The sequence below is a fragment of the Pinus tabuliformis genome, chromosome 4_2 (genome assembly GCF_031772625.1).
Source record: "Pinus tabuliformis cultivar Carrire ecotype Pingquan chromosome 4_2, CPIR1, whole genome shotgun sequence".
In the NCBI taxonomy this organism is placed as follows: domain Eukaryota; kingdom Viridiplantae; phylum Streptophyta; class Pinopsida; order Pinales; family Pinaceae; genus Pinus; species Pinus tabuliformis.
Window position 1 is genome coordinate 798,020,300 of NC_142304.1, and position 27,671 is coordinate 798,047,970.

The 27,671-nt window shown below is 40.0% G+C and overlaps 1 protein-coding gene and 1 pseudogene across 2 annotated transcripts; one reads left to right on the forward strand and one right to left on the reverse strand.

Annotated features, from left to right (window-relative positions):
- The first annotated feature begins 3,567 nt into the window (after positions 1–3,567).
- LOC149172063 (uncharacterized) lies at positions 3,568–4,002 on the forward strand. Its single transcript, XM_089426189.1, has one exon. The coding sequence runs from the start codon at positions 3,568–3,570 to the stop codon at positions 4,000–4,002; it is 435 nt and encodes a 144-aa protein (XP_089282315.1).
- A 4,166-nt stretch (positions 4,003–8,168) lies between these two features.
- On the reverse strand, positions 8,169–26,833 carry LOC149172064 (uncharacterized; annotated as a pseudogene). Its single transcript, XR_016259057.1, has 3 exons — positions 26,442–26,833; positions 8,803–10,121; positions 8,169–8,575 (listed from the first exon to the last, which is right to left on the reverse strand). The product of XR_016259057.1 is annotated as an uncharacterized LOC149172064 (transcript).
- Positions 26,834–27,671: the final 838 nt, after the last annotated feature.

Here is a 27,671-nt window from a genome sequence, read left to right on the forward strand (position 1 = left end):
AGATGTTCAGGAATTGTATTTCTTCCTGGATGTACTTGTGCAAGCAGCCACGGTATTTGAGTATCAAATGTTGCTCTGAATCTTTGATACCAAACTTTGTGCGAAGGGTATGGAAAAGGTTGGTGAACTCCGGCACGTCTTGGTCCCTTCCCTGCCGCAGCGTGGTCCACTTTATGTATTCATCCTCATAGCTTCTAATAGGGTAGTACTGCTCCTTGATGGCATCCCAGAATGAATTCCAGGTGGGTGCGGCTGAAAATAGTGAGCCAGTACTTTCATCCTTCTGCTCGCAGTAGGTTTCCCACTAGTCCTTGACGTGGGGGGCTGCTTTGAGAAGAGAAAAACAATCTTTTCCCGACTCGAAAATTCATGAACAGAAAAATAACCCTCTAGCAGATTTAACCATTTATCTACGGCATCTGCGTCTATCTGACCCTCGAATATGGGGATTTCAAAATTAACTTGTACCTTAAAGGGCGTGGCGTTTCCAGAGTAGCTGCTGGAAGCCGATGCGTCGCTTCTGGGTAGCCGCTGAAGGATCTGGGCAAAGTTGTCCATCATCGCGTTCCGTTGTTGCTCGAGGGCTTCTTCGAGCAAGATTTTGATGGGATCTCCTGCCCCCTCGTCTTTCTTCTCATCTGCCATGGGAGGCCGTCGGGATTTGCGAGGCTGGTCTTGCAAAGGTTCGACCAGTTCAAGCCCTAACTCCTTATATCCCGACCTTGTTGGGGACATGCAAAGAAAAACAGAGAAAAAGCAGACCGCTCTGATACCACCGATCTGGATTTAAACAGGAACGCAACAAATTACAGAGATAACCATATACACAAAGATGCAGCGGAAATAATACTTCATTTCATTAATGGAAAATACTGAAATATGCTTACAACCAGAAATGGAAATAAACCAACTAGGGCGATGGTAGCTTATCTCTGAGAAAAGATGTGATGGCTACATGCCTCTAAATTGTCTTACAATGAGGCTCGAAGGCCTATTTATTGTTGAGAAACAATGGAAAACCCTTAACATTCCAAAACCTAACCCTAGGACATGAAACGTCAAACTGTGGACCCCGTTTGGGTAAATTGGTACATCAACTTCTCGGGGTCGTAACTTTGGCATACGATCTCCGTTTGATGCGTACAATAGCTCGTTAGAAAGATCTATCCGAGCACTACCACTTTGGGAAGGGCAACATCAATCCATGGATCCATGTTGCCCCCAGATTTCCCAAAAAACGTCGTTTAGGGCCTCAAAACGGCTCCAGAAGTTCAGGACCCGAAAAACTGCTAAAAATAGTAAGTTGTGCTACAATTAAGGAAACTAAAACTACTGAGAGAAACAATGGTGGGGGTCCAGGTGGCCACCAATATCCACCTGGATCAGAATCCCTAACATCCACTTAAAGCCCAAGAGGTGATCCATTCTCTAAAGCAAAAAAAGGAGAAAGGAATGATGATAAAGCTGGATTTATCAAAAGCCTATGACCACCTCAATTGGAACTTCCTCAAGGCAACGCTCAGGGCTTTCGGTTTCAGTAATAGATGGATTGAATGGATCTATAACATGATATCAACGCCAAACTTTTCTATCCTATTGAATGGTACTCCCACTTCGACTTTTAATGCCACCAGAGGATTAAGACAGGGGGATCCTCTGTCTCCCTTTTTGTTTATTATGGCGGCAGATGGTCTGGGAAGATACATCAAAAAAGAGATAAGGGAAAGAAAGATAAAGGGACTTCGGTTATGGGGAAACAACATGCCTATCACCCACCAGCAGTTTGTAGACGATATCATGTTATTCTGTGAGGTATCACTAAAGGAAGTAAAACGAGTGAAAAAGATCTTGGATCTGTTCATGGAAGCATCAGGGATGGAAATCAATAAAGAAAAGTCATGCACTTTCATCTTCAACACCCCAGAACTGATAAAATCTCACTTGACCAGAACTTTGGGCTTTAGAACTGGAGAGTTTCCAACAAAATATCTGGGGAACCAACTAGCTCTAAACCCTACAAGAGTATCAAATTGGTTTCAAATTATTGACAAACTTAAGAGAAGACTAGAAAACTGGTCCTTCCAATCGCTAAATATAGCAGGAAGATTGGTACTCTTAAAATCAATTCTCCAGGCCATCCCAATTTACCCTCTATCGGTGATGGCAACCCCTAAAGGAGCTTGCGCTAAAATGAAGGAAATTTTTGGAAAATTCCTATGGGGAGGACCCAAACAGGAAAAGAAATGGGCCCTAGTGTCGTGGAAAGGCATATCGAAACAAAAAGAAAAAGGAGGATTGGGCCTCAGGGACCCTGGAATTCTAAATCAAGTCCTGGGGGCAAAACTATGGTGGAGGTGGATGAGAGGAGGAAAGGATATATGGAAACAAATATGGACTCAAAAATATAGCATGCCCTCAACAACAGAAGGTATCCTTAGAGTGGAAGAAGTTCCAAAAGGATCCTCAATCTGGGACCTAGCAAGCCAAAACAGAGAACTCATAAACAAATTTGCCTTCTGGGAAATCAGGAACGGAAGTATAGCTCAATTCTGGGAGGAGGCATGGCAACAAAGGGACAGAATGGCTGATATTCAAAACATACAAAACACTTACCAGAAGGCAACAATGATGGGATTAAAGCTGGTTAAAGATTACTGGAAAGAAGAAGAGTCAGATGAAACTTGGCGGATCTGGAGAAAGCCTGAAGAATGGGACGAAAATATTGATGAAGTTCAAAAAGAGATACTAACAAAAGAGATGGATGTAAGAAGAATCAAAAACAGCACGGGACCAGACATACTCAGATGGGGAAAATCTACAAAAGGGACCTTTACTGTCAAGGAAGCCTATTATTTAGCCACTCGGCAAGAAGGAGAACAGGAAGACATAGACTGGAAACAAATATGGAGGAATAAATGGTGGCCGAAAGTAACAATTTTTGCTTGGTTAGTAGGGAAAGGGAGAATCCTGATGTGGGACAAGCTGCAGAAAAGAGGTTTTCAAGGTCCTCCCAGATGCAGCCTTTGTAAACAAGAGAACGAGACCCAGGAGCATCTCATGAACTCCTGTCCTTATGCCCAGCTCCAATGGGATGAGGTAAGGAACCTCTTTGGAAAATCTAACAGAGATCCGAATGATATAAAGCAGACCATATTCCACTGGGGAAACGGCCAATTTTCATGTTCCATAGTAAGGAGAATATGGAGCTTAGCTGTAGGATTCGTTATATGGTTTCTGTGGAAAAAAATAAATCAACGGATATTTCGGGATAAAAATAATCCACCAGGGAAGATTTGGGAAAAAATTCAAAGAGCAATCAGAGAAACCATTCTGGCTGAGAACTAGGAGGAGGAATGGAACACAAATCCGGAGGAGAAAAGAATCTTAGCCAGATTCAATATAGAATATAACATGATCTATCCCCGAAAGGAAAGACACCAAAGAGCGTAGACATAGAGCCAGGCACAGTTCAAATATCCAAGGGAAAACTTCATTAAATTGAACTTCGACGGGGCTTCAAAAGGAAACCCAGGACTTGCAGGCTTTGGGGGCATCTTTAGAGACAGTATGGGTCGCACCAGATGGGTGTACGCAGACAAAGGAGGCATAATGACCAACAATGAAGCAGAAATGATGGCCGCATACCAAGGTATTAAAATAGCAATAAGAAATGGATACAGGAACCTGGAGATTGAAGGAGACTCGCAGATAGTAACTGGAATGCTCAGGAAACTTGACAATGGGAAAGACTGGGAACAGGTGGCCAAGAGCTGGAGGACGGCAGGGTTAATTCAAGACATGGCTATCATCCTAAAGCGTATTGAATATAAAATTATTAGTCATATAAAGAGAGAAGGAAACAAAGCAGCAGACTTTCTGGCAAATTGGGGATGCAAAGAAGGTAAAGTGGATAGCATTTGGCCAACAGTCATGAACAAACCTGGATGGGAAACTCTCAACCTAATAATCACTCAGGATAGAAATGAATCCACGAAGCAATAAAGAGAAGGGTAAAGGACCCCCGATCAGGGTGGTTAATGCGGTGAGATGGGAAGGCAGTAAAAGGACGAGGGGCGACAATTATGAGCCACCTTGCATCAAGAGATCGCGGCAGGTGGATTGTATGTTAGGTAGACTGCGCATCATTTTAAATTGCAGCAGGAAGGATAATCTTAAGCTCAGAGGTGGTGGAGGTGACGGCGAAACGGTGATGGGACAAGGACCAGGTCGCACAAGGGAAAGCCGAGGAGGAGTGGGCTATTATGGCGAGTGCAGGCGGCAGAGAAAGACGGTGCAGCAGCACAAAAGAGGTCGGCAGGTGAGAGGGAATGGATACGGGTGGAGGCATAAGGGCAAGCAAGAAAGGAGCGTCCTCGAGGTGAGCGGAGGCAGGAAGGAAAAGGTGATAACCGGAGCAGGAGGAATCGCACAGGGTCGACCTCCTGGGTTAAGGAAAATCCAGTGTAAGAGAATAGAGGATGGAATGAAGAGGACTGTAATGTTTGAGAGCAGGGGAGGAAGACCTTCGCGATTTGAAGGCATTAAGCTGGATCACTGGGAGGGAGAGGAACAGACCCGGGCAAACATGGAGGAGATATACGACCTGGAACGGGACAGTCAACCACAGATAAGGAAAAGCGAAAGAGGTAAAGGGAAAATTATGGAAGAAACACGATCAGCAAAGGTGGAAATAAGAGACAAGAAACTCAGAGGCCGAGAAGAGGATGTAGACACGAGATCACCCGCCAGCGAAATAGGACAGGGAAGCAGAGCAAGGAAATACAATGTAGGCGGAGCAGGACGAGGAAGGGGCCACAGAGGGAGAAGAGGACGTTGGCAAGCCGGTCACCAGGAACAGGGACGCACCAAAACAGCAGGAACCAAACGTGGAAGGAAAACGATGAAACACCAGGTGCAGTATGCAGAGAGGGCATACAGTAAAGACACGCATGCAGATATTAGGAGGATAATTCAGCATTTGGAGGAGGCGGCGACCCAGGACCAGTCAGAATCCGAGATGGAGCACTGGGAATATCTGTTGCCAGACCCTGGAAACACCAGAGGACGTATGTCCCTGTACAAACAGGTGGCCATGCAGATGGCTGAACTGGCCCAAGGAATTCCAAATCTAAAGAAAGAGATAAACAACCTTCAGATAACCCTTATGATGCAGGATGGCAAGCTTGACGAGATACAGCAGCAGCTAAAGAAGCTCACTCAGGAAGCAAAAGAGGAGGAGCACCAGTCGAGCGCAATGGAAGAATGATTTTTCAAGATATGTCTATTATCTCCTTAGTTAGGAAGCTGAACAGCATGCTACCCTCTGTTATCTTTTATAATGCAGTTAGCAAACAGTGTTAGTTTCTTTGAATAGTTGGTATATATAGCATGGACAAACAGACTCAGCAAATTTTGTTTTTGGATGGCTATTAAAAACTTCAGATGGCCAACAAACCTGGTTTCCCTTCGGAGCGAGTTGAGACCATCATATGTATGTACTGACTTTAACTTGTTCTAATATAAATGGTTCCATCTTAGCTTACAAAAAAAAACATCCACTTAATAATTATTCGTAATTAAATTAAAATTCAAAAAACATTTTCAAAATAAAAACATTCATATCCATATATATAATTAAGTTTTTCATTTAAATTGTTTTTAAATAAATATAATAAAAATATTTAAAAAAATTATAATAATTTAATAAATATACAAAATATTTACATTTAGTAAATAATATTGAAAATTGATATTTTTTTATTTAAAATTTTAATTTAAATTATTTCTAAATTCTTTAAAAATAAAAAAATAAAATAAAAAATCATTACGAATATATAAATAAACCAATTTAATAAACCATTTAAAATTTATAATATATTTAAGAATTACATTTATTAGAATTGATTTTAATTAGTTGAATTAAAAAAGAAAATATTGGAGATTTTAAACCTACCAAGTTAAAATTATTCACATTAAGAATTTAATATAATAGTAATGTTGTAATATATTTATACGAAAGACTAACTTTAATAACAATAAAAATGATAATGATGAGCTCAAAATAAAAATTACTCCATTCCATTAAAAAAAATTAAAATTAAAATTCTAAACAAAACAAAATAAAATTATTCATTCTCGTTCTATGATTCATAAATTAAAATTCTAAACAAAACAAAATAAAATTATTCATTCTCGTTCTATGATTTAAATATTATTTTTCAAAAACTAACCATTTATTATTAATATTTTTAATAGATTAATAAACTCATATCATTATTTAAATATTATTTTTCAAAAACTACCAGTTTAATATCGCTGTTACTTAATAATATTTGTTTTTAATATATTAATAAATTGACATTATAATTTAAATATTATTGTTCAAATATAGCCGTTACTTGAAATTATTTCTACATTGCTCTCTATTTAAGTCTTTGTCATGGTCTGCCTCTTCATCTGGACCTGATTATGAACCACACTTGTTGGTTCGAAACTTGTTATGGTCTGCCTCATCATCTGGTCCTGATGATGAATCACATTTGTTGGTTCGAAACGCATCGGCCAAAAATTCTCTTATATGATTTCTACCGAAAGACTTTGCTTAATTCATTATGGATCACGGAAGCTTGAATACCAACCAAAAAAAATCACATTAACTTAATATTAAGCTGTTTTGAGCCTGAAAGGGCAACTATGTCTAATAAACATGCATATGCATAGGGAGAAGAGATCTCAAATTTGAGAGTTAACCTCAAGACAGCAGAAGCACCCTTTAAAAGCACTTCCATCATCCTTATAAATATAGGGTCCATTCCTAACTGTGGTTTCATCAAGGTGATAAAAGGGCCATTAAATACAATGACATGCTTTCTCGAAGTATATAGGACCCATGAGGAACTACTGACCAGTTTCCTTCGCCCAAATTATCCCTTCTCAACTAGATTTTGACCAGTTTAGTCAGACCAATACATCCCTTCCCAACTAGTTGTAAGGTTTTCCAATATGCATCTGCCATGAACAAATCCAGTCTAAAAGTGTTTCTGATATAACTTGAGGAAGTAGGGTCCAATCCTAAATTTGTTATCAGGTTTTCCAATACGAATCTACCATGAACAAATCCAGCCTAAAAATGTTTCTGATATAACTTAACTAGGGCCCAATCCTAAATTTGTTTTCACCATGGTGATAAAAGGGCCATTCAATAAAATGGCATGCTTTCTACGAGTATATGAGACCCATAAGGACCATTTTACGAGTTTACTTAGCCCAAACTATCCGTTCTCAACTGGATATTTTGACCTGTTTAGTTAGCCCAATACATCCCTTCCCAACTAGTTTTAAGGTTTTCCAACAGCAATCCAGTCTAGGTTTCTGATAACTTGAGGAAGCATAGGTTTAAGGCCTCAACATACAATAGAAAACGATGTTACCATGCTAGAATGAATGAATGACCAATTAAGAAATACAAACATGACAATGAATGGTCAGCAGTTTTTAGTTTCATTTCAATGGAGGAAGAAGAGAGGTTATGCAGAAGCAGTACCATGTAAAAACTTAAATGCCTGCACGCAGCAACAATGTTAGCATACACCATACGACAAATAAGTGAATTAGCAGTTCAAAAATAGAAAAAAATGATAGGGGATGCTGCAAAAGAGTGGAAAGGTAGGCACCTGTGAATTGCAACCCTCAAAAACATCAATGACAACAGGTGTATTCTCTACTGGATTGTACAGATGTAACTTCGAAATACACAATTTTAAACAAGATATCAAATGGCCAGTACGAATCTACCCAGCAGTGCAATTGGCACCAAAGTGTGCTGCAAGCAAATAATTACCTGTTTTGCATTTTTGTGCATCAGAAACTATATAAATGGAATAGATAACTCCAATATAGCACACATAAGGTAAATGCATTTTGCACAGAAAAGGGCTTGGGGAAATTAAAAGAATTTCACAAAAATACTGATTTGATGAAGGGGCCTGTTAAAAAGACTGGCCGTACATATTACAACTTATACAAATTAAACAATTATACAGCGCTGGAATATTTATTCGCATAGTCTTAACTGAAATGGTCTTTTTTTTACGGCAATTTTTCTGGTTAATTTAAACCAAAATTCGACAGATTTTTAAAAACTTCCGTAGAATTTGAGTGCCCAGAGGTTTTATGGGGCTGAATCCATTTATGCATTCAAAAGTGAACTTCATATAACAAAAAATCACAATCTTGCTAGAAATTGTATTGTCAATTCCAGTTAAAAAGGCCATTTCATCTATAAGTTACACTATGCCATATTTATTCTCCAGATGTGACGTGGGAGAAGATGACTGTGCCATCCTTTTCAAAACAAATTTTGAAATTCTAACCTGGTAGGCATATCAGACACACTCTTCTTTTACAAGAATACAATCTAAGCGGTTCTTAGATCCTAATCATCAACAGCAAAAACAGATTTTACTATAATTCCCAATCTTTCAGTTTCTTGCTTCCTTTAGGCTTAGCTATCGTCCTATTCATCCCTGCCATTTTGCTATTGTATTTGGCTCGTAGTGGATCATTGTATGTCCATCTGCATAGGAACAAAACAATAAGCTATTTATTAGAGGAGCTGAAACAGCAATAGTTTATGTGAAACTAGATGGATAACATAATGTTAGAAGACGGCAAATAAGCAAATCGAAAATGCTTCTGCTGCAATTCATTATTGTAAAACTGCTGAAAAGGGACATGTGCATAAAATCAAATTTAAAAATAATCAGAATTGTTAATTCTAAAAGGTAGATGGTCAACACTTACGGATTGTTCCAATCAGTAGTATCTGCGACCGAAATGTTTGACCTGCATAACTTTTGGTAATATCGTTTTATCCATTTTATCCTCGCCTGTAGGCGAAGAGAAGTCCCGTTTAAAGATGTCATCTCCTCCAGCGGTTGAAGCATGATCATCAGCTGGTGTCTGGAAGAAGGCTCCCTTGTGAAAATATTTCTGCATGAATTTCCATTTTTGTTTTGGCTGTGGTAGTGGTTTTGGATTCTTTCTCTCCCACTCCCTGCGTTCTTCTTCTGTCATGTTCCTGACCTTTTCAATCTCTTCCTTCTCCTTCAACATAGCTTCTCTGTCATCCCTGTCCCTCTTTATTCTTGTAATTTCCCTGGCCTTCCAAGCCTCATACTCCTCTGCTTCATTAATTTCATCATCTGTATCAATTTCCCCACCATTGCCCTCGGCCTCTAAATTCTTCTGAATCTCTTCATCTTTTCTTATTTCCTCCACAAGAATGTGCTTCGTCTCGACCTTTCTTTCCTCAAGTCTCTTCTTCATCGCTTCTTCAAGTGCCTTCTCTTCTGCCTCCAATCTTTCACGCTCTGCAATAGTGTCCCGCTCTGCTTTTGGCACAAAAACAGGTTTTATCATCGCAATGCCACCACCATGCTCTTCCTCGGAGTCTGTCTCGTATTCAGACTCCTCCTCTTCTTCCTCTTCCTCTTCTTCATCCTCTTCCTCGTCAGGCGGCTGAGGGAGCTGTTCCTCCTCACGTTGCCGCTGCAATAACTTCTCCTTAATTCTCCTCCTCCTCTCCTCCAATGCATCCTCGTCTTCTTCTTCTAATTCTATGCCCTCTTGAACCCTCCTCTCTTCTTCCTGAGTGGACACAATTTCTGCTTGCCTAATGAGCCTATGCCGAGCAATCGCTTCTTCTCTGTCCTTTCTACTCTCTGCCAACCTGCGAAGCCTTGCATCATCATCCTTGGCCGCCACCATGTCCCTCTCATACCCATCCCCGTCACCATCACCATCTTCTCTGGAAGGGAATGCCTTCTCCAAAGCACGGGACCTAGCTGTAGACTTAGACCTAGACCCAGCTGTTTTGATATCAATCTCTTCATCAGCATCATCCGCCCATTCTGGGGCCTTACCTGGCCAATACCTCTTTACTTTTGTTTGTCCGATTTTTCCCCGCAATTTGTCCCTGATCGCAATCACAGCATCGCTAACTCCAGCAGTCACAGACATTTTTGCACCCGCCTTAAGAATGCCCTGACCCCAAGAAATAAAAAATAAAAACTAATCTGAGAGAAGGGGATCCTTTCTTGATATGTGACCGTTGTTTACATCTGCACAGCAAAAATAATTTGTCACAGGTTATAAAATTGAAATAAAAATTTATGTAAAAAATAAATAAAAATTAAAGAGTACATAGCACACCACACTAAATAATTCCTTTCATCTCGTTTTCAATTCGCAGAAAACATCTGCATTTTGATTTATCAACTCTTATTTCAATTCCGATAAAGTACACTGAAACAAAAAGATTAAAATAAAAATAAAGAGAATAATTTTGATAAATTATTTTGGATTAATCACATCATGAGTTTTTGGTCGACATTTCGAACCTTTGTCGTGAGGATGAACCACACTAGATGGTTCAAAACGTCGACCAAAAACTCTTGATGTGATTAATCCGAAACCAAAAACTCTTGATGTGATTAATCCGAAAGAAATTATCAAAATCGGTATGGATCACAAAAGTCTAAAATCAAGCAAAGAGAACAACTATTAATACAAAAAATAATGACAAATTAGATTGAAACAGACATTCAAAAATAAACCAACTTAAAAGTAACAGGTTTGATATAATCAAAAAACAGAGCCCAGCGTCCCAATTTGATTTCTCTTGAAGTACTGTTCAGAATATATATATTACTGTACGAACATTCCCACGGGTTATCCAATCTAATTGTCAAAAAGTATGCCAAGTCGCACTTGGCTGAAATCCCAATTTGATTTCTTTTGAAATACTGTTCAGAATATATATATTACTGTACGAATGTTCCCGCAGGATATCCAATCTATTGTCAAAAAGTATGCCAAGTTGCACATGGCTAAAAAAGGAATGCAAGAAACCAATCCTCAGACATTGTAGTAAAACGTTCAAAAGAAGGAAAAATATCGGTAGTGAACGATTTATTATTTAGGAAAAGTCTCAAAAGTTTACTAATTAAAATACAATGAGACTTTAAACCATACAACTCTGAATATTAGTGTGGATTTAAGATTTTGCCCTCAAAAAAGAAAGCAGGGCATAACGTATGGTTTGGCCACTTGAATAATGGTGTTCCCGTCAATGTAGTTTATATGTTGCGGTGTCTAAGAACACACACTATGCAGTTTATATGTTGCAATGTCTCATAACACATAAGTTATGAGACTTTAAACCATACAATTCTGAATATTAGTGTGGATTTAAGATTTTGCCCTCAAAAAAGAAAGCAGGGCATACCGTATGGTTTGGCCACTTGAACAATGGTGTTCCTGCCAATGCAGTTTACATGTTGCTGTGTCTCAGAACACATACTATGCAGTTTATATGTTGCAATGTCTCAAAACACATACGTTATGAAGCAGGGTGGAGGGAAATATTTTTCAAAAAATATATGTGAGGTATGACAGTAGGTGTGGATGGAAATATTGGGCAAAACACATATGAGATATGAAAGTGAGTATCATTTACCTCGATATTAGCACCCACCCCACCATCATAACTCACATATATATTTTGTCCAATATTTCTACTCTAGCTCCCCTAATATATAAATAGGATAAGATAATTATATTTATGTCCAACTAATGACCACAAAGTAGGTCAAAGGGACTGTTGAGTACAATATGTCCATATAAAGCGGGAGAACCAAATGGTCTCCTATAAAAAATAAAATGCATGAAGTAAATCAACATATGGCCCTAGCGGAGAAGATCCAAGATCCAAGAGCTAATGGGTCTGAGGATCAGACCCATCTCTCCTAACATCCGAGGCTGAATGAAGAACATTGAAGAAACTCAACAAACTCTGTTGGCCCAATGAAGAGCCGGTGGAAAGTGCGCACTGTCCACTAAATCATTGCCTGGGGGGTTCGCACACTGCTAAGGTCTGGAGGACCTAGTCCGTCTCCCAGGAACGGATCTGAGACGAATCTGCTGTTGAGATCTCGTGTGGTGGGGTGAGGTCCCATGGATCCTCACTAATCTAGAGTCGGGATACGTACTAGTATCAATCGGTCTCTTAGTGCCCCTGTCTAAAGTTAGTACCTTGAAAAATGTCGTGATCCTCTGGGTGGGGTCTAGTCTGATGGGAGGCTGAAAAATATTCACTCATACCCTGAGAGCCTCCTGTATATATAGGGCCAAACATCTCGGATCGGGATACCTGAAAAAGTCAGCAAGAGTCCGAGAATCTTTGAACAAGCAATGAAACCTTCCTCTAATCTCGTAGTACACAGGGCATCCAAGAATGAAGTGCACCTCGACCTCCACTTCTTGTAAATGACATACCTGGCAGATTTTGTCTAGTCTATCCACCTAGTGGTCTGTCTCTACCCAAAGTCTATGAGAACCTACTCTGAACTGGCCTAGATGAATGCGAAGAGCATGCATCCAGTGGTGAAATGTATACTGGGGTCGAACAATGAACCCGTCTCTCAACTCCAAGAAGTGCTCAGCGTAGAAGGCCATCTTTGGGCGCAACCCTCTCAGAGGATTGACCCAGGTGACCTGAACGAACTGCTTGTAGATGTCCTCCTTGATGATCTTGTTTAGCTCATGTCTAGTAGGTAAAAGGTGGCCAGAAGCATCTATAATATATGTTGAAATTTTGTCCAATATTTCTACCCTCGCTCCCCTGATATATAATATATGTTAAAATCTCATGACATGTACAGGAACTACTATCATGTTTCTTTAATCCTTAAGACTGAGCGAAAAGACATTGAAAAGTCCATTCATTCTCTACGGTCCAAATCTTATGACATGTACAGGAACTACTATCCTCTTACTTTAATCCTTAAGACTGAACGAAAAGACAATGAAAAGTTCATTCATTCTCTACAGTCCACTTTTGAATTACCATTCTTCAGATATATATATATATAGATAGATAGATAGATAGATAGATATCCAACACACAAACTAATTCAGCAATCATAATATCCCAACAAACTAGTTTTATTCGGATATGCTATCATGACCCAAGAATCGATGATCAACAGTGATTGAGGATATCATGGAGTACCATTTGCACAAGCGTGGGTCACTGCTCTTCCATTGTCTAATGTTTCAAAAGCTGCTACTTCATTCATGCGCTACTCTAACAAATGTGTGTGCGTCACTTTTCTTACACAAGTTAAATCTGAACAGTGAAATCATAAGAATATTAAATCCAAATTACAAGTTATTTTTCACCTCCAGTTTGTGATTTTAATATGCCATACATCGCATTGAATTTGCTTGCTGTCCATATTAAATTGAATGGGCCTATGTGGCCTATTAATCTTTATGGTTATTGCAACTAATTATCCTTATCTCAAAATCGATTAGGACGTGTCATTTCACTATAACAATCCTCCATTAATACAGGCAATACCAATTTGCAATTCCTCTTGTAAATAGCTCTTAAAGGACATTATTGAGCAAAACTCTGTGTACACCATGGAAACAAATCCGCATTGCACATGGCATACCTGCCGAATAAAAGTTTGTATATTAACTTGGTTTGAAGCAAACTGGCTTGATCCCAATCCGGACTTATTGTGGGTCGCTAAGATTTGGCAATTTTGCAAAGCATTCTGGAATGTTTGTAATTTCTGTGGCGTCTCATTGAAAAATGCCTCTGCCTTTACTACCTAGAAAGAAACTGCATCTTACCCTATAAACCAGAGATGCATCCACAACTAACCAAGCATACTAGTCTTCCTAGTATGATCAGAGGCTTTTCGACAACAACGGCCCACGATTCATTTAAATACTTTAAAAAACTTCAATCTAGTTGTATGCTTCATACCGTATATCATTAGAAAGATAGAATTACCAAGCAAAAAAACCTGGACTCCACATATTAAAGAATTGGTTGTTTTTCGTAAGTATCGACTTTATTTAAAAAATTGCCTTTCTTTAAATGGTGTATATGGATAGCTTCTTATAAATCATCATGTCCAACCTTTCGGGCAAAGTATGGTGGTGTCATAGTTGTTGGATTCTCAAAATATGAATCCATTCATAGTAATTGAAGATTTCATTTTTCAGAATATGAATATATATTCAAATTAGTCAAGCATCTCATTTCTAAAATATTCACAGAGATTTAAGATTTTATTTTTCAGAATATAAACATATATTCAAATTAGTTCAGGATTTCATTCCTTAAATGTTCTTGCTTGTGTTCATGTAATGTCCTCTTCAAATTAATTGCCCAAAGAACGTAGTAGCCTATCTAACCCCATAGGCTATTCATTTCAAGAGGGATTATTATTTAATGTTACTTACTTAGGTAACATTAGATAACAAAAAAAAATGGGGAAAATGAAGGGAAACTTGCAAGTCACTATAGGGAAGGGAGGAGAGTCATTTAACCATCATGGATTGTTGTTCTCCTTGATTTTGAGCTGTGTGTTCTTGGAAGGTTCTATGACCCTTGTCTCTAATTAGTTTTGGTGGTGAAAGATTCCACCCTAGCCGATCCTTCCATCTTTTCTTGCTACATGCGACCAATTTCTCACTGGAGTGGTGAGAAGCTATCTTTCTGAGGTAGTGAGTAGCTGGAACCTAATTTCATGAGGCAGAAGGGCTGGTAAAGGGCAAGGAAGGACAGCGGACAGTGTGGCAGCGCGGATCTAAGGGTGAATTCGGAGTGTTGGTTGATTGAGATTTAGGCAGTAAGGGTTGAATAATGGTGCAGGGTAGCAACGAATCTGACTGGTGTGATTTTGTGTTAGCAGACGGGGCCATAAGGGGTGACGCTCGGGGGGGACTGTAGCAGTAAGTTGAGCAGCATCACTTAATCTAAGGTTGGGACAATTTGTGTCCCCAACTATCAATGGATAGAACAGGGATGGCTACAGTTTGTATCCCTTTTGGGAAACTGTGGATCTTTGTAAGTTTGCTATTTGCTTGTCGAAATGGCCCTACTTTATAGTGTTGCTTGTGGAATCAATAATTGCTTATTATACTACTTGTGCATTCAACAAAAGATCATCATTGTTTTATAGATTGATGAAGCACTGCAACAATGTTATAAAATGCAATTATGTCATGTGTTTATTGAAACATTAACTCGGAATTTCATCCAAAGGGTAATCTCTCTAAGCGGGATACTACAGTGGTATCAAAGTTGTGCACCCTGCCAGCCTGTGAATATATGAGTTTTGGATGCTCCCGGATGATAGGGGAAACATTACAGTCGGGAAAAAAAGGGTAGCAACAGTTATACAGATTCAGTCATGGCAGATGGGAGAGAAGCCACCAGAGGTTAACACCCTGAACATCTTGGACAAGCTATCAAGAGGGCAGCAGCAGATGGCTAAACAAATGGCACAAGGGCAGCAGCAGATGGCTAAACAAAATGGCACAAGGGCGGCAGCAGATGGCCCAACTTCTTACCTAGATTTTGGCAAATCTGAGTAATGCAGGTAACAATGGCGCTAGTGGGCCTAATGGAGGCAGCCAAAGTCAAGCAGAGGGAAGCAACAACCATATTCTTCGTCCTTTTAACATCCCTACACAAACTAACACTAGGGCAACCAGGAGGACCCCTAGACCTCTACTACTCCAGTTTGTAGATGGTCAAGGAACAATAAACCTGTTGTTTTTCCACGATCCTGGTGTCTGGGATAGAATCTTAAATCACTGATGCTACCAAACCAAGAATCACAATGAAGCTACTTTGCATAGTGGAATATAAACAGCAGTATATCTACTAGTGCACAAAATATGAACAACTTTTTACAATTTCAACCCAACTTCATTATATTAATAAACATAAAATACAACAGTCTGGGCTCCCGTACCAAGGATAATGGCCCTCGTACATCCACTAGTACAAGAATACAAAACCGGGGCTTGGTGTCAATCCATTGACAACCAATATGCCCTCAACAAGATACTCTGACCATCTGGCTAATGTATTCGCTTCTCTCAGCTCTTCTCGATCGTACCCTATACCTGCCCGGTCCTTCGGCTCCAATCTACAACTCCTACCTCTATCAACGACCCAAGTCCATCTGGCCATTGAACCTCAGCTATTAATCTGCTCACTAGTTGTGCCTTAGTCCATCAAGAGCACAACACATCGAGACTTCTATCAAGTTGTTCACAACTTCGTTTGTGAACAACTTACAATCTGCCCATTGTTGCTCCTCAGCTACTGAGGGGCTTCATCCCACTATGGTCTTCCTGTGCTACTCCAATGAAGACCAACATAGGGCACAGAGGGCTGCCATCTATCATGCAAGATGTCTATCTCCCATAATGAACACAGGCTAGGAGGACTGCCCATCATCTGTTGTAGAAGTCCTTCTCCACACACAAGTCTAGGGCTGCTCAACTGCTCCTCTGGCTCGTCAACCCTTAAGCTCAACAACTGCCACTCTAGCAACCATCTAGGTCCATGAAGATGGTGCACACAAGGCTCCAACTTGGGCACATCACATTGTCCTCCAGCAAACCATAAATGCCCAATACACGTCCACGCTTGGTTCACTCTCACGCTACCCTCCAACAGTCCACGAGTGACCAATCCTGTTGTAGCATCCAACACCTATGGAGACCCCTCCACATGGCTGCTATAGGCTCCTCAAATCAGTCCTCTCCTAGGGCACTCATCCACCTAGCATCCAATCATCACCAAGAGACCATCTGCAACTCCTTGTTGTTGCTCTCTTGCCTAGGGTTTTGTGCACACTGTTGTAGCTTCCTATCACTGGTTAGGGCACCCAATAACCCTCCAAAATCTGCTACAACAGTCCTCCAATTGTTGTGAGTCCTCTCCTACTGGTCTACCCTTACTCATTGTCCTTTCTAGGCCCCACACACACTGTTCTGGCCCTTGTAAGAACCACATAAGGTACCCTACAGGTAGTCCATGACAGCAATACAAATTGCCCTCAAAACCAGCAAGGAGACTCTGTTCGGGTTGCGGCCTCCTAGAGAAGAGACAAAATACTCACAAAACATGCCCAAAAACATACCCAACTTACCTTTGACTTGCAGCGACTTGATCTGGCTAAGGAGACATACCCACGCTACCCATTAACTGCCCTTATGTCAACCTCTTGGCTACTTCAAGGTTGCGACCTATACCATAGAGAAAAACCGCACCTAATTGCAGAGATAATCTCCCAAACTCGGCAACCTTTTTACTCCTTTCTCTAGCCTCAAATTCGCACTCCAAATCGTAGAGATATCTTGATGGTTGATGCACTTGGGATGTGAAGGAATGACCTACAACATCACTCCTATATATACAATCTCATGTGGTGTTAAGACATAACTTGTGGTACTCCAAAAATGTCAAGCCGACCTCCATTTGGTGCCACATTAACCCACAATTACATTAGAAAATTCATATCTCAAGTTCTAGACCTCGGATTTGAGTGATTTTCGATGCTCCCGCTGCGGGTTTGAAGGCCTTGACCCAACCACGTAGAGGTTCGGCTAAACATTTGGTGAAAAGCATAATCAACCTCTATTTGGATATGTTTATCACCATAACAACTACTCGTTGAAATCAATGTTATCGGAAGTGAACTAGTGATTGAACTAAAAAACCCTTTGAACCAAGAACCAATCGTAATTGATAAAAAATCGGACCAAAAAATTGGTCGACCAAAATCACATAAAAATTCAAATTTTAAAGAAAAACGTATCTATATATATATATGTGCATCCATATGAATCCAAACCATTTATACACAAATAAACAAAAATTCTCATCTATATAGCATCTAATGGTGCACATAACCAAAATAGCATCATGTGCAACCCATCTCTAAATCAAAAATACATCAACAAATAGGCTCTAGATGGCCTCTAGCATCCAAAGAAAACATGCTACAACAAATAACTACATATAATCAAAATTGTTGCCTATATTGAGATCTTCGTCATCAATATCAAGCGTTAAAATAAGATAGACAAAACGTAGCATGTCAAGTCAAGATTTTGTTTGAGGGATGGGTACATTTCTAGTAGGGTCATGATAAAGGAGTTCGACAACCAATGCCACTGACGTTAAGGCACATAGAGGGCTTGGTGCTCTCGATTAAATACTAATACCATACCTTCATACATGGCAAAATCCAATGGAAACGTTGCAACTCCCCCAATCCCGAAATTTTGACAAACTGTTAAGTTTGTTGGATTTTGAATGAGATCTAAAATTCTATTTTCTCCATATGAAATCCATTGAAGTGGGAACCACTCTCAAACATCTTGAGTCATTTCATGGTAATGTTAAAAATTTAAGTAAGGATGAAAATGAAAGATAAAAGAGAAAGTCAGGGGAATGTCACTTTTACTTCATTACTTAAAAAAGAAAAACTTGTGTTCAAAGGGTCCTTCATAGCATCGTACAAGAGCGACTGTTTCAATGAAAAAAGGTCGATTAGGTATCTCACTGGCCGGTTCCATATTGAACTGGCCAAAAACGGTTTGGTTTACTGGTTTGAACCGATTTTTCTCTCCAACTGGTCAAACCAACCAGTTTTGACCTATTCGGCCTGGTTTTGATAACATTGGTTGAAATTTTGAAATGTAGGCATCTGGTGTTCTAGTTTGCTGGAGTTTGGTAGCTCCCTGAATTGTATCTTTGAATCCTTCTTGTCAAACTGGCCTAACAAACTTTCTGTGAAGTCTATATAAGAAATTATGTTGGAATGTCCTAGGGTGATCAATTCATGGTACCACCATTCATGAGCTTCTCCCTCCAAATGCAGGATAACAAATCTGATGGATTTTGCTTTTAACATAGGGTTAAGTCAAAAGTAATTGTCTAACTTTTGAACTCAAGACCTCCAAGAGTATTTGGATGACCCATCGAAGGATGGAATAGACAGTTTCCCAACCTTTAGCATTAGATCAAAGTTCTATTATGCACCCCTATTGTGATCCCTAGGCCTATTTATGTAGTTAACGTTATTGAACTCTGCGAAGGTCATAACTGCTCAAACATCTTCTCCTAGTGACACATACTCCTTGAAATATTATGAAAATCTTCGTTCTGTTCTGGCGGCCCTTGGTTTTGTAGCTTGGAAGGTACTCCAAGCCTCGAGGATCAAGCGTTTGGAGGTTGGAGCGCCACAAGAGCACTTGTGGGCATAAAACCCAAGCCTGTTGGATTTGCACCCAATCCAATGGGTGTGAATCCATGATGAGTTTTGGACATGTGATGATTTGAGGTGATAGGCGATCCGGAGAGTAACCGGGAGCAACGAAAATCACTCAAATCCAAGGTCTAGAAATTGAGATATGAATTTTCTAATGTAATTGTGGGTTATCGTGGCACCAAATGGAGGTCGACTTGACATTTTTGGAGTACCACAAATTATGTCTTAACACCACATGAGATTGTATATATCAGAGTGACGTTGGAGGTCATTCCTTCACATCCCAAGTGCATCAAACATCAAGATATCTCTGCGATTTGGAGTGTGAATCTGAGGCTAGAGAAAGGAGTAAAAAGGCTTCCGAGTTTGGGAGATTATCTTTGCAATTAAGTGTGGTTTTTCTCTGTGGTATAGGCTGCAACCTTGAAGCAACAAGGAGGGTGACATAAGGGCAGTTTGTGGGCAGCATGGGTATGTCTCCTTAGCCAGATCAGGCCGCAACAAATCAGAGGTAAGTTGGGTATGTTTCTGGGCATGTTTTGTGAGTATTTTGTCTCTGTTTAGGGCCACAGAGAAGTGTTGTAGGTACAACACTGTTGGAGGACTTGTAGAAGGGTCGAGAGGGCTAGTCAAGCCCCTCTCTCCTAGCCGCAGTCATCTCTAGGAGGCCATAACCCAAACAGAGTCTCCTTGCTTGTTCTGAGGGTAGTTTGTATTGATGTCATGGAAAACCACTTGGAAGATCAATAGTAATGAAATACGTGTACCGTTCACCAGAAGGCGAGACTCCGCTTGCTCTGTTGTTACTGGTATTCTCTTGTAGCCGGTCACCTCCGCGAGTGAATGATGACGCACTTGATCCGAATGCGAAAACCCACCGGTTAACCTCCCAGCCTACTCCTTGGGTACTCTTCTTCCCCGCAGACCCCCGAGCTGCAATGGGGTTGTACAATGGAGGAAAGCACTAGCTGGTAGAGGAGAGCACACCTTGGCTCAAGAGTCCCCTCTCTAAAATCCTCTACCTCACCAAACTCACTATAGCTTCGTCTCACTATAGCCGCAGTCATCTCTAGGAGGCCATAACCCAAACAGAGTCTCCTTGCTTGTTCTGAGGGTAGTTTGTATTGATGTCATGGAAAACCACTTGTAGGGTACCTTATGTGGTTCTTAGAAGGGCCAGAACAGTTTGTGTGGGGCCTAGAAAGGACAAGAAGTAAGGGTAGACCCACTATTGCACGAAACGTCCCCCCTCCCAAGTATCCAAACCAGGATTCGCAACCCGTACGAATCCACGGTTCGGAATTTCAGAACCGCGGATCAGGCCGGCGAAGACGGTTCCTGGAAATTCGGAACCATGCCAGCCCAAGCCGTGGTTTCGGATTTCCGAACCACGAATTCGATGACGGATCCATGGCGGATCGGGCACAGATCCCAAGAAGATCCGAAGGGAGATAGGCGGTTCCGAGGATTTCATAGGGTTCTAAATATTTTTATTATTTTTTCTGACTTAAGTTGGGTTGGGGCTTCTCAAACGCTCCCAACGTGATCCCTTAATGATTCCTAGATGCTCCCTCATGGTAATGTTAAATTCTTAAAGTAAAAGTGACATTCTCCTTTATTTGTCATTTTCATTCTTTTACTTAAATTTTTAACATTACCATGAAATGACTCAGGATGTTTGAGAGTGGTTCCAGCATCATTGGACTTCATATGGAGAAAATAGTATTTCATATCCTATTCAAAATTCAGCAAACTTAACAGTTTTCAGGAATTCAAGATCAATGGGATTGTGGCATTTCATTAGATTGTATCAAGTATGAAGGTATGCGATTAGCATTTAATCAAGAGCACCAAGCCCTATATGTACTCTAGTGTTGGTGGTGTTAATTATTGAACTCCTTTGTCACGCCCTTATCAAAAAATTACCTTTCAATCAAGTCAAAATCATCAATTAAGCATGTTAAGCTTTTTCTACCATATTTTAAGTCTTGGATTAGGTAGTTTGATCAAAATTGGGCAATGTTGACTAATATCCCTAGACAATCGAGGAAGAGGCAAAGGCTAGACAAGAGGAGAAGAATCTAGATTGTAGATGGTTGATGCATCTAAATGGTTGATGCTCGAATAATTAATCATTAATGTACAATGGATGCTATATCTATCTTGATTTATGTAAAAATATGCATGCTTCCTTATCTTCTACAACTAATTTGGTATTTTGGATGTTTTTTTTAATATAAATGCAAAAAAATATATTAAAAAAAATATATATATATAGTAGACGCTTCCGAGACGCTTTGCTTCCTAGATTTTTGGGAAATGACGCTTCCGCGTCCCCGCTTCCAAAAACCGTCCCTGTTTCGTCCCCGCTTTGTGCAACATTGGGCTCGGAAAAGAAGCAGAAGTGGGTGTTGGTGGCTTGGGACAAATTGTGTAAACCCAAAAAAGCAGGTGGTCTCGGTCTGAGGGACCCTGAGCTCTTAGGAAAAGCCCTGGGAGCCAAAACGTTGTGGCGTTGGATTGTAAACCCAAGCTCCCCCTGGGGCATCCTCTGGAAAGCGAAATATGTTCCTACCCACTCGCATGAACATCTCATCAGGCTCAATGGGACCATTAAGGGCTCTGCCATATGGAACCAGGCTTGGGACAACAGAGCAGTCATCCAAAATCACAGTTTTTGGGAGGTGGGAAATGGGGACAAAGCTCTCTTTTGGGAAGATGCCTGGCAACAAAGGCTGGAACTTGTAAAGGATCAATTTAGACAGATCAGGATTGGCATGCAAAACAAGGGCAAAATCAGGGTCAGTCAACACTAGAAACTTAGCAATCGCAGTGACAAGTGGAGGGAATGGTTAGATGAAAAAGATTGGGAACCCCCAAATAACCCTCTGGAGTGGCAGGAGCTCTCCAGTGAACTCCAGAAAAGACAAATTCAATTCGAAACCACTGAGGACAAGATCAGATGGGGGAAGAATCCAGTCGGGCACTTTAACTTAAAGGAAGCTTACAGCTACATCGCGCTCCATGACCAACATCAAACGAAGCAAAAATGGAAAACTCTATGGGAAAGGAAACACTAGCCAAAAATCACCCTTTTTTTATGGCTCATCATGCACAAAAAAATTCTTACCTAGGATAATTTAAGGAAAAAAGGATTCATTGGCCCCTCTAGATGCAATCTTTGTGAGCAAAAGGAAGAAACAACAAACCATTTGATGAACGAGTGCCCCTATGCGAACAAGCTATGGAATTGGGTGTATCTTGTTTTCAAGGCTTCAGATCAGGACATCTCCTCAATCCTCAATACCATTGAAAATTGGAGATCCTCCCTTTCCCCCAATCCTCTGGTGAATAGGGCTTGGAACCTTATACCAGGTATCATCTATTGGGCGCTGTGGAAGGAGAGGAATGCTAGAATTTTCAAAGGAATCTACCAACAAGAAGAAGTCGTTATTTCCATAGTCAAGCAAACAATCTAGGAAATAGTGGCATCTTCCACTCTTCAATGCCCCAGCGACCCTCCAAGCAGTTCGAAACTAAGCATTCTCAGTGCTCACCTTCCTAGATATTCATCTCACCCACTTCTACAATGCCTCAAACATTTCGAGAAATCAGGGAATTGTAGTCCACTGGTCTCCCCTGGTGACAGGCACTATCAAACTCAACTATGACAGGGCAACGAAAGGTAACCCGGGTAGAGTTGGCTTCGAGGGGGTCTTCCGGAACTCACATGGGGAAATCCTTTGGATCTATGAGGGTAATCTTGGAAACTCTACCAACAACGCAACGGAACTTTAAGCTCTAGAACACAGGGTGGCCATTGCTAAACTCCACAATTTGGGACCCCTAATCATTGAAGGGGACTCAACCCTGGCAACTCAGGCCAGCCAAAAACTACAGTAGGGCTTGGATGCTACCAAGGTATCAAACTATGTTGCCAAGAAACGTGGGTTCGGGGACGGGTACGGGTTCGGGGACGGGGACGGGTACGTCATTTTTCGAAACAGGGCGCGTGGGTTCGTCGGGGGTATATTATAATTTATATATATATCTATATATATATATATATATAATATATAAATATTATATTTTATAAATTATAATATATATGAATTTGTATATTTTTCAACTTTAAACAAGAAAACTAAAATATTTATGATTTAAATTTTAAATATTTAAACATGCACATCATTGAACATTCAACATTCACAATGAAATTTCAAAATTTCTAGTTAGATATCAAGTGCAAATTGGAGTTTAGATATTAATAAGAATCATGATATATGTCCATCATCATACTACATTCAAAATTTGTCTCAAGGCATCTCCAAACAAGAACTGGGAAATTTTAGTATACTAAAATAAAAGTATCTAATAGTGAACAATGGCTTCCTCAAGCGATGTCATCAACATCACTCAGATCTTCAGTTAGCATGCTCTCCAGGTAGGGATCACTCTCATCTTGAGGCTCTTGCTCATCCATAGCAATTGGAGGTAGCTCAATAAGGCCATCTGGTTGTATCTCCTCATCCACACACATAGCATCGTTTGTGTATTGGTCCCATCTCTTCAAAGGACCCTCGTATCCAGGGTCTTTTCGAGATATGAGACAAAGTGTGCTATGAACGTACACTAAGTTCTCTGCCTTCTTTGAACCCAACATATTTCTCTTTACTAAATGGATAAAGGCATAAGTACTCCAATTCCTCTCACAAGATGAAGAACTAGCTACCTAGAATATTAGGGGAAGCCCATTAAATTAATTAAAAAATAAAATATAAAAACTAAAATGAACCCCAAAGAACCCAAAAGAACTTGATTTTGGGGTTCCAAGTACCCATCATTAGGGTTCTCCGTACCAGTCAAGACAAAAGAACCCAATTTATTTAATGAAGAACCCGGTTCTTCATAGAAGAACCTGGTTCTTATGGGTTCTTCTCAGAAGCACCCGAACCCAAATCCGGTACTTGGGGACGAGAACCCCACCCCCGGGTTCGAGAACCCATGCAACATAGGTATCAAACAACTAGCGGCTAAACAAAATGCTCCAAAGAATAAAAAGCAATACCGAGAGAATGAGCGGGCTTCACTTCCAAGCTATCAGATACGACAGGAATGGTCTGGTTGACAGGTTGGCAAATGGAGGCACGGAGGGCAACTACTGGCTGCGTTTGAGGAACTGGAATGACCTGGAGCATGACACACTGCGTTAGCAATGTGAGACCATAAATGAGAAGGACAACCAAAATAACGGGCATTAACAGTTTTGAGATATCCAGTCTCTTCAATGATGGAATCAATCATTCGGACAGAAGCGGTACCAAGGGAAACCTACCCCATGCCGCAATCCCAATGATAGTCATGCCAAAGGAGCCATCAGCTACTCTGTACCCCCTCTGGGCCGTCGTCCATCATTCCTATCATCCTCATTCGGTACCGCCTCCCTCACCCACCTCTGGTACCTCACATTATCCACATTCATTCCCCGCCTCTGATCGCCCTACCCCTCGAGGCCTTCCCTCCCCTATGTATACCCCCTCTCACCTACTTCTCCCCATCACCTTGCCTGCTCTTGCCCCCTATTATTCCTGGTTCTCTTCCACTGTCAACCTGTTGACCTCCCCTCCTCCTTTCATGGCGCCTAAGCGTAGTTCAAGCCCGGCTCCCAGTTGGGGTAGCAGACGAGGTCGTGACTCCTCCCACTGGAACAACATGGGCTCTCCGCCCATCACCAGAGCCGAGTCCTCTACTAGGAGAGCTGCCTTGAATTATTCCATAGTTGTTAACCCTGAGACGCAGGAATTGAGAACCTGGAAGCCCAGGCAAGAGTTCTCAAACGAGGGGTGTCGTCGGAAGAAGTAGCGGAGGAATTCGCGTGGATCCCTGACCCATTTCTCTCCAGGGCCATGGAAAGCCTATACACGCGCGCTATTGACCTCTCGTGGCAGAGGAAAACGCTCCTTGGCCTGGTAATGCAGGGGCAGGCTGAACTTTCAAAGGCAGTGGAAGCGAAAATAGACAAGCTCACAAACAAATTTGTCATGTATGTGGAAGCGGTCCACCATTGTCGCTTTGTTATCAAAGATTCTCTGCATTATACTATGCTGAAAAAACGGGCCACCATGGGAATCCGCTCATCGGGCGAAGGCTCCCCCATCATCAAAAAGGAAGTTGTTGGCGCCTCCTCCAGTTGTCCAATGGCCACTGCTACGCAGGAAGGCAGCACCCAAGAGCTGCCTATCAGCCTGGACGATGCCCTGAAGAAGCAAATCCTTAATGTCAAAGGCGGACACCTTTTTCGAATTTTCACTCTCTCAAGCTCGCGGTCGTCACAGAGCTCTTAGCGGCAGGCGTGGCAAAGGAAATAAAGTTTTTGGAACAGACGTTATCTTTTCACCATCACCACTCCCTTCGTTCTCATGGGAGTCAGTCTCTGCACTGCTACTTGTAATTTTCTCAGAAAACTCAGAATTCCTTTTTGCAAAGCTTCAATGTAAATCAGTTCTCTTGGCAACCAGCATGGCCTGTGCTGTTGGCTATTGTGCTGTAGAGGTTTTCTTGCCCAATCCAAGTTTTGTAATTGCAGTTCTCCTACAGTAATATAATCTATCTTATTCACAGAAAAAACACATGATTATAATTAATGGTTTAAAAATATGAGAATCATTATTGAACTATTGGTTTAAAAATCATGATAATAATTAATGCTTTAAAAACTAAGAATAATTATTGGTCCAAAAAATACGAACATATCTGCAACATATATCTATGCAAAATATTAATTTCCCTTAATTTAAAAAGTACGAATATATCTGCAAATTATTGCCCTTCCCTGATGCAATTTCACTAAGTAAAGAGGCTCCATAACTAAGATTTGATTACAGTAACTAGAATAAAATCATAATCTGATGATCCTAAAACTAGTTATGGTCAAATTTGTTGACTTGAACAAAAAATTTCATGAATTTTGCCTGCACGCAAGAAACGATGTACAAATTTACACAACAAAAATCTGGTTTACTCGATACCATTAGAAAGTTTTACATAAAAGCTAAAAATTAGTTTCAGGCATAGTCAATTCTGTAGATCTGCAGATGTAATCATGCATAGAAAATGACTATTCTTGATCTATAAATGCAAATTCACAAGCTAAATGGTGAAACAGTTACAGTCTGGGAAAAAAATGAACTTGCATGTGGGCAACGGAGAACAATTCCTTCCTTCTTGCACAAATATGGATAACCTAAGCGTGATTACAAAGCCGATTACAGTGAATGTGCGTACCAAATGGTTCCAGACGGGCAGCAACGAGTTGAATCCTGCTAACAGAATAGCTCAGAGCGATGCAAGAGAAAGTTTCCTGAATACCTCCTTTCTGGAAACCCTATTTTCCTTCCCATTTCCAGTACTACCAACCAGAAAAAATAAGAAATAATAAATCTTCCTTTGTTCGTTCCTACGGTTTTAATGGCAGAAATCGAAGATGACCCACAGAAATTCACAGTTTGGGTTCTGCGAAAAACTAGAAATAGTGACAATAGTGGTGGTGCAGGATCCAGTAGTTCCGGTGAAGGCAAGAGGCGGTTTTGGCGGTGATGGAGGCCCGGTTGTGGTTATAACGTTCAATACTTTTGCTCGTTGGAAATAATAGAGTGGGAAACAGTTCTTGCGGCCCTATTCGTTTGATTTCTATGCATTCTACAAATGGTCGATAGTTGCGTACAAATATACCTTGCGAAAAAAATATATATATATATATATATATATTTTTATCATTATATTTGAATTTAATTTATGATCTAATTATATGTTTAAACAATTACTTGTTTTTTTGCGAAAAAAACAAAAAAAAATATGTGAATATATTTAAATAAAAAAATATAACAGTTTTTATACATGTGTAAATCATTTTTTACTAAAGACAAATGCTTTCAACCATAAATAAATAAGATGGACATTTACCAACTATCAACAATGAAAGTAAATAAATAATTTAATATTATTTTTATTTATTATTTATTAAATATTAAAGAGATATATAAAAAATAAAAGTATTAATATAATTAAAGTAATATAATGATTTCAATTAAAATAATTTTTTATTTAACATTTAATTTATAATATTTTAATTAATTTTAAGTGGTATAAGAAATAATTTTATATCTTTCTATGATAATCTAGATAATTGATTTTTATTTTAAACTTTGATGGTTTTTTATAAACATATATAATTTCTTGCATTGTGAAACTAGACACAATGTATCCATTTATTTACAATTTGTGCATGTTTTTCATCTCTATGAACCAATTTGTCAATGAATTATATATGTTTACATGTTTTTTCGATCTCTATGAACCAATTTGTCAATAAATTATATATGTACATGTGCATACTATACGACCAATAATATTGAAAGCAAGCATAAAGTTTGGCCTAGACCATTTCCTTATGTGTCATGCAAAATATTTGAGTGTTGCACATGTTTGTGTCACACTTGTATCTTAGCTAAAACT